This window comes from Brachionichthys hirsutus, chromosome 15 (assembly GCF_040956055.1).
Source record: "Brachionichthys hirsutus isolate HB-005 chromosome 15, CSIRO-AGI_Bhir_v1, whole genome shotgun sequence".
NCBI classification, from domain to species: domain Eukaryota; kingdom Metazoa; phylum Chordata; class Actinopteri; order Lophiiformes; family Brachionichthyidae; genus Brachionichthys; species Brachionichthys hirsutus.
In genome coordinates this window covers 1,580,427-1,587,458 of record NC_090911.1, presented here as the reverse complement: position 1 = coordinate 1,587,458, position 7,032 = coordinate 1,580,427, and the positions used below count along the sequence as shown (strand labels likewise).

At 46.7% G+C, this 7,032-nt stretch overlaps 1 protein-coding gene across 1 annotated transcript; it reads left to right on the top strand.

The window, feature by feature from the left end:
- Nucleotides 1–662: 662 nt before the first annotated feature.
- parp2 (poly (ADP-ribose) polymerase 2) lies at nt 663–7,024 on the top strand. Its single transcript, XM_068748475.1, has 16 exons — nt 663–754; nt 954–1,093; nt 1,259–1,329; nt 1,726–1,776; nt 1,882–1,978; nt 2,089–2,164; nt 2,251–2,353; nt 2,452–2,605; nt 2,814–2,952; nt 3,027–3,090; nt 3,289–3,423; nt 4,088–4,215; nt 4,342–4,441; nt 4,529–4,627; nt 5,587–5,711; nt 6,139–7,024. Exons 1-16 carry the CDS (start codon nt 678–680, stop codon nt 6,296–6,298), a joined length of 1,719 nt encoding a protein of 572 aa, XP_068604576.1. The 5' UTR covers nt 663–677; the 3' UTR covers nt 6,299–7,024.
- Nucleotides 7,025–7,032: the final 8 nt, after the last annotated feature.

Sequence of the window (7,032 nt, the reverse complement as noted above, 5' to 3'; positions counted from 1 at the left end):
CGTTTGTGTTGCTGTGTCTTACATCAAAAGGCTTTTTAAACAACATAATTGAAGCATAGAATAAATACATTCTGTTTCTAATAATTATCATGATACGTTAGTTTTAGGAAACTCGTGGAGGAAAAAATCTACAATGAAGTCAGAGTATTTGGTACTTTTTATTATAAAGGTAACTCACCTTGGTGGGTAAGGCTGAGAGCTTTAAAATTAGTAATATTATTCATTTTATTGCCACTAATACTACTAATGCAAATATTTGTAATTGTCATACTTAATCAATCTTCTCCAGAGCTGTCAAACTGAGTTACAGTACTGTCTACTACCTACTTTGACTCTTTACTCTGAATTATTACTGGATAAAGCCAACAGAAATATAAACGTTATTAGCAATATTAATAGTTCATTTTTTATTCCATGCTTAATTGTTTATAAACTTGTCGCATCGCATTACTCTGGCATAAACTGCTGTTTTTGAGATGAAACTAATTTCACAGTGGTCATAAGATCCGTGCTATTTTCCTTGCCGCTCAGTGTGGCAGTGGGAAGGCGATGGAGGACAATGGGAACCGTACTCGCCTTCTGCCGGCGCCTTGTTGGACTCGGCTGTCTCTTCAGGACAAACCACTCTTCTTCTGTCTCTGGAAACCGGGAAATCTTTTGACGTGAACCTCAAGAAAATGCTCCAGATTAATCCCGTCACCAAATACAAGAGGAAGATCCGCTGTCAGACGGTAAAACCAGGTGTGTGTGTTTGGTGTTGTGGCATTGTTACGCTGCAACGTACAGGAAGCTATAACTTTGCTCATTTCTGTCTTTTCCATGGCTGCAATTTGGTGTTTGACTTGGACTCCGAAGAGGGTTAGGCTCATTTTCATGAGCATGATTTTGATATTTATGTCAAACAAGTTCCTAAGAATATTTGAAATGTGTTCTCTCTTCCTTTATTCAGAGAGTTTGAATCGTGAGTCGACTGTTCAGGTTAAAGAGGAAGAGGAGGAGACGAGTCAGCATCCCGCACCTAAGAGAAGAAGAGGGCAAAACGCGAGTCAATTAAAAACAGAAGAAAAGCCCAGTGAGGAAACAAATAGAGAAGGTAATGTGAACCTGACGCTGTCTGTGTGTGTTCAGGAATTACCCACAAAGCTTAGCAGCTATGGCAGCTTCCTTTGGTATCTCCAGCTTCATTAAGATATATAGCATTACCTTGGATCAGGTTTCCACAGTAATGTTTGGTCTCTGGTTTTGGGATGTTGAACAGAGGTCGTGAGGACAGTGGTCATGAAAGGAAAAGCACCAGTGGACCCCGAATGCAAAGCCAAACTTGGAAAGGTACCGTCTTCATGGCCCCATGAGAAAATAAAGCCGTGTTACCATCGGCCAGGTTGTGGTTCGACGCCCGCTTTAGCTATGCTGCAGTTCCTTCTGTGAGCAGGGCAGAGTTTAGAGCTCGCGATACACAACTCTAAATCCTTTAAGTCCTTATTTTGCGTAGTGGAACCTCTCCCAAATGTAATCTTGTGAGCAGGTCAAGGAAACCTTTGATATGGAAAAGATATTGCTAAAGTATTTGGTATTGTCTTTCTTATTTAGGGATATGGACATTTAGCCGGTCTCATATTATAATAATAATAGTAATATTTTCATATAACAACATTCAGATCAGCTGCAGTTGCCGCACATTATCAGTAACTATAATAATGAGTAACTCTTCCATCTCTCTTTCAGGCCCATGTTTACAGTGAAGGAACTGATGTTTACGACACGATGCTAAATCAGGTAAGCTGCTGAATAATATTTAACATTGAATGAAAGGCATTTACCAGATGAAGTCAGAAAGGTGCATGGTTTGCATTCAAATCTCCTGCCGCCTGTTTTGCGTAGACAAACCTCCAGTTTAACAACAACAAGTACTACCTGATGCAGCTGCTGGAGGACGACGGCTCCAAGGCGTACGCCGTCTGGCTGAGGTGGGGCAGAGGTGAGCCTGTGCGGGTTTAAATGGAAGCAGCACGAGCCTCCTGCTCGGATGGCTTTTTGGAAACTTGAAATAATAAACAACATGTTTGTTTTGCGCTTTCTTTCCTCCAGTGGGAAAAGTGGGTCAGAACAGTCTGACTGCCTGTGGTGGAGACCTGCAGAAGGCCAAAGATGTCTTCAAGAAAAAGTGAGACTGCCGCTAATTAGCATTTAGCATTTCCGAATGTGTCACACTGAAGCGGCTTCAGTAAAACTGGGTTTGCTCTGTTACAGGTTCTTTGATAAGACCAAGAACGAGTGGGAACACCGAGCGGCGTTTGAGAAAGTCGCTGGAAAGTACGACATGGTGTTCATGGACTTCAGCAAAAACGAGAAGGTAATGGACCGGACGTCTCTAGAGCTGCTCAATAACATTTAGCACGTGAATCGTGAGCAGCAGATCATTGTGAACGTCGATTTCTGCTTTGACTCCAGGAGCAGAACCAGACCACAGTGGACGCTGTTCCCAAAAAGAGGCCATCCAAGCTGGATCTGAAGATCCAGTCTCTGCTGGAGCTCATCTGTGACCTCAGAGCGATGGAGGAGTGCGTCCTGGAGATGAAGTTTGACATCCGCAAAGCTCCTCTTGGTTTGTTTGACTCTAACTCTACCAGAATCTGTCTTTCATATACTTTTTATTTTCAATAATACCCCCAGAATTAACATTTTCCTCGATGCAATTTAATCTGAAATAAATAAATGTGCGGTAACAGTGAATTCTGCAGGGAACAGGGATTCCATCGCTCATTGCCGTGCTGGGGCATTTTCAGGTTCAGTGTTTGTCTTCCTACCTTCAGGCAAGCTGACCTCAGAGCAGATCCGTGCAGGCTACACAGCCCTGAAGAAGATCGAGGGTTGTTTAAAGAAGAAGGGCAGCAGTCACCAGCTCCTTGAAGCCTGCAACCAGTTCTACACCCGCATCCCTCATGACTTTGGGTAAGGAGGATGTGGCTGGACAGAAATGCCCTGATGTTGCTCCAGAATTTAATCTAAAGGGTGTCATTTTTCAGGCTGAAAACTCCTCCAATCATCCGCACAGAAGATGAGCTGAAGGAAAAGATTGCACTTTTGGAGGTAAAGGATTTCCTTGTTAACAGATCTCCAGTCGGAGGATGCAATGCGGCTCCGTAGGACGAGGCCGGGTCCTGCAGTGACGGGGTTGCCTCCACCCGCTGCCCTTTACCGCATTCCTTCGCCTCCCTTTCCTGTCAATAAATACTCGACTCATGTCTTCACATTAATCTGTGACGCAGGTCTTTGCTCTTGTTCAAGGCTCTGAGTGACATTGAGATAGCAGTAAAAATGGTGAAGTCCAGCGAGGACGGTGACGAACACCCCCTGGACAGACAGTACTCGTCCCTCAGGTGCCAGCTGCAGCCGTTGGAGTCCAGTTGCCACGAGTTCAAGGTCTGTTTGTCCCGCAACAGCCATTCAGAAAAAAAGTGCACGGCAGAAAATGAACTGAGTTCTGTGAGCTTGAAATGGTGAATGTAGAATCTCTGTGGAGTACCGACCCACAGGCCAGATTACAGGAGCACTGACCCACAGGCCAGATTATAGGATCACTGACCCACAGGCCAGATTACAGGAGCACTGACCCACAGGCCAGATTATAGGATCACTGACCCACAGGCCAGATTACAGGAGCACTGACCCACGGGCCAGATTACAGGAGCACTGACCCACGGGCCAGATTACAGGAGCACTGACCCACGGGCCAGATTACAGGAGCACTGACCCACAGGCCAGATTACATGCGTGATCTCGGAGCGCTTGTATCTCGGGGCGCTCGTGTCTCAGAACGCTCTTGTCTCAGAACGCTCGTGTCTCAGAACGCTCGTATCTCGTATCTCGGAGCGCTCGTATCTTGTATCTCGTATCTCGGGGCGCTCGTGTCTCAGAACGCTCGTATCTCGTATCTCGGAGCGCTCGTATCTCGGGGCGCTCGTATGTGGAGGCATTTCTGTAGTTTCTAACTCCCTTCTCAGCTTTTTATCTGACGGATAGCAGTTCAGAGAGCAGCAAAGGCTGACGGGAACGTTGTCCGAACGTTCCTCTTCTTTGTGTGAAGGTGATAGAAGAGTACCTGCGGAGCACTCACGCCCCCACCCACTCCGACTACACCATGACCGTCCTCGACATCTTCTCGGTGGACAGAGAAGGGGAGAGCGACAGCTTCCTCTCGCAGTTACACAACAGGTAATAAGTAGCACACGGTGCACGTTCCGGTCGCTGCGTGCGTGAACTACGTTGATGTTCCTCTGACTTCCGCTATGACAAGAATAATCCGTATTTAAACATTGATGTGACGCCGTTGTGCACCAGGACTCTGTTGTGGCACGGTTCCCGTCTGGCAAACTGGGTCGGCATCCTCAGTCAGGGGCTCCGAGTGGCGCCGCCAGAAGCCCCCGTCACCGGCTACATGGTAGGAGGGGTTCATTTGAACTTCTTTTGTTCTTGACGTGTTTTCCGCACCATTTAATGGTTTCCCTGCTTCTCCTTCATTTTTTAGTTTGGAAAAGGTATTTATTTTGCTGACGTGTCGTCAAAAAGTGCCAACTACTGCTTCGCCAATCAGAACAGCCATGTTGGCTTGCTGCTGCTGTGTGAGGTGAGTTCTATTCTGGGGACGCGATGCATGTATCAGATGAAGATCATTTTAGTTCATCTAATAATAATAATAAGAGCCAATCAGAGATTGCAGACCCCGCCTCCAAAAGATTATTCGATCTTGTAAGACAGTAAACAGGGCTTCCGGATCAGAGGGGCCAAACCTGCTTTAGCTTGCTGCTCCGGAACTGGAAAAGATACAACTACAACTGTAACATATATGAAACTAGAATGAACTATGAGTGTTCACACCAAATGTGAAGTCTCTAGCTCCAAAATTGAGGTCAGGATGGACTCCTGAAAAATGCTGATTTTAGAACGAAAATTAGCTCTCAGACCCGGATTGTGATCCGGATCCGGCCGAAATTAGTCATGGTCATAGACCTTTAAGGAGTACTTATGTGTGATGTGTGACTTATCAGATCCATACCGCCATGCGTTTTGAAGAAATTAAGAAAAATGTCAAAACGTGCCCTATCTTGCAATGTTAAAGAATCCTTTAAAAAATTCTAGAATCTGGATCCAGATCCGGATCAACGCCAAGAACCTTGCTTGTGTAAAAATTACAAGTCGATTGGGTTACTAGTTTTTGAGTTATGCGCGCGGACAGACAAACAAACAGACAGACAAACAGACCCAATTGCAATACCCTCGCCCCCCTTTGGCGAGGGTAATAAGCATGAAAAGTGTCTGCATTCTGGATCTCAGCTTTTCAGTTCGTTTGAGGAAATGGTGACATTTCTGACGAGCATTTGCCCTTTTGCCCCGGTGGTAGTTACCCTAAGACAAACTGTGCTAGGTGATGTTGCTTACAGGCTGTTTACGTCGAACCCCCGTAAGCCTGAAGGCCACAATTCCTAGCAGCATGAAAGCAACAGGATTTGAACCCACGCCCTCCACGTGTTGAGCCCAGCTGTGAGTCAGCATTCTTCAGCGCGTGTCCCCCGTGTCTGTGTGCAGGTCGCTCTGGGAGACTGCAACGAGCTGCTGGGCGCCGACTATGAGGCCAACAAGCTGCCAGCGGGGAAACACAGCACCAAGGGCCTGGGACAGACGGGACCCGACCCCAAAAACGCTGTCACACTGTAAGCGGATGCTTTTTTATACAGGCTAAATATCGGTCGCACATTTTGGTGTGGACCCATGAAATGAGCATGCGCAGCACGTTTTAGCCCGGGATCTAGATTATAACAGTTCGCTGGAGTCAATTAGTGATTGGGTCCATCAAGTCATCATTTCTGGTCATTTTTTGCTCCAGGGCACATCGGCAGTGCCCTGGAGCAAAAAATGACCAGAAATGGAGGTAGATTGGCCCCTATCCAGTCCACACTTTTTGTCTGGGCCGGGACTTGAACCAGTGACCCTCCGGTGGCCAACCCAAATCCAAACAGACTGAGCCACTGCTGCCCAAATTCTTTCCAGAAGCATCACTTCATTATTTTTGGATTCGATTCGCCACGTTTTGGAAGCGACAAATCAACAGACAGGGCTCTCTCTCTCTCTCTCTCCCAGGGACGGAGCGACCGTGCCGGTCGGGCCGGTGGGGAAGACGGGAGTCGGTAACCGCAGCAGTTACTCCCTGTTGTACAACGAGTTCATCGTTTACAACCCTGCTCAGGCTCGCATGCGGTACCTGCTCCGGATCAGGTTCAACTACTCCTCGCTGTGGTGAGGCCGGGGTGTTTCGGGGAGGCTTGTCCTCCACAAGGGATGGATGACGCACCGCTCGGCCCCTCATTTACGGTTGATGCTGCTCAGCTTTTATTCTTGGGGCAGGCAAACGCGCCGAATGTCAGGACTCACTGCTTTTCTCTGTGGTTGAATAAAACCAGCTTTTATATCATTTTAAATGGCAAATTAGGGAGCCGCTTGAATAGTTGTTTTTCCCCACGATTATTTAATTCAGACGGTAACTAACGGCATCCTTACAGTGAACCAGTCACTGAACAAGCCTGCTGTAGACGTCGAGTCACGTCGGGTCAGTTGGACTCTGAAGGTTCCGTTGGACGAAGATGGATCATGTAATCTGTACAGCATTGCTCGTCACACACGGCATCTTATCTGTTATTCTGCTGAACAATTGCCAAAATGTCAAGAGAGTAAAATGCCTTGCAAGTTGTTGTTGTTTTAAATGTTGCTCTGACGGGATTGTCTGATTGATTTGTTTATGCATAAGAAGGATTCTGTCAGAACACTGATATTCATTCACTGACGTTTCAACATGATGATGATAATAAAGGATGTTCCACCGCGGGCTTGGTGTGTGTGTGTGTGTGTGTGTGTGTGTGTGTGTGTGTGTGTGTGTGTGTGTGTGTGTGTGTGTGTGTGTGTGTGTGTGTGTGTGTGTGTGTGTGTGTGTGTGTGTGTGTGTGTGTGTGTGTGTGTGTGTGTGTGTGTGTGTGTGTT

What these genes read in the sequence shown, in the direction of transcription:
- parp2 (XM_068748475.1), top strand. Translation starts at nt 678, where the DNA reads ATGCTCCAGATTAATCCCGTCACCAAATACAAGAGGAAGATCCGCTGT. An exon ending in CTGGCTGAGGTGGGGCAGAG is followed by an intron (nt 1,979 to 2,088) that starts GTGAGCCTGTGC and finishes TCTTTCCTCCAG; the next exon opens with TGGGAAAAGTGGGTCAGAAC. An exon ending in AAAAGATTGCACTTTTGGAG is followed by an intron (nt 3,091 to 3,288) that starts GTAAAGGATTTC and finishes CTCTTGTTCAAG; the next exon opens with GCTCTGAGTGACATTGAGAT.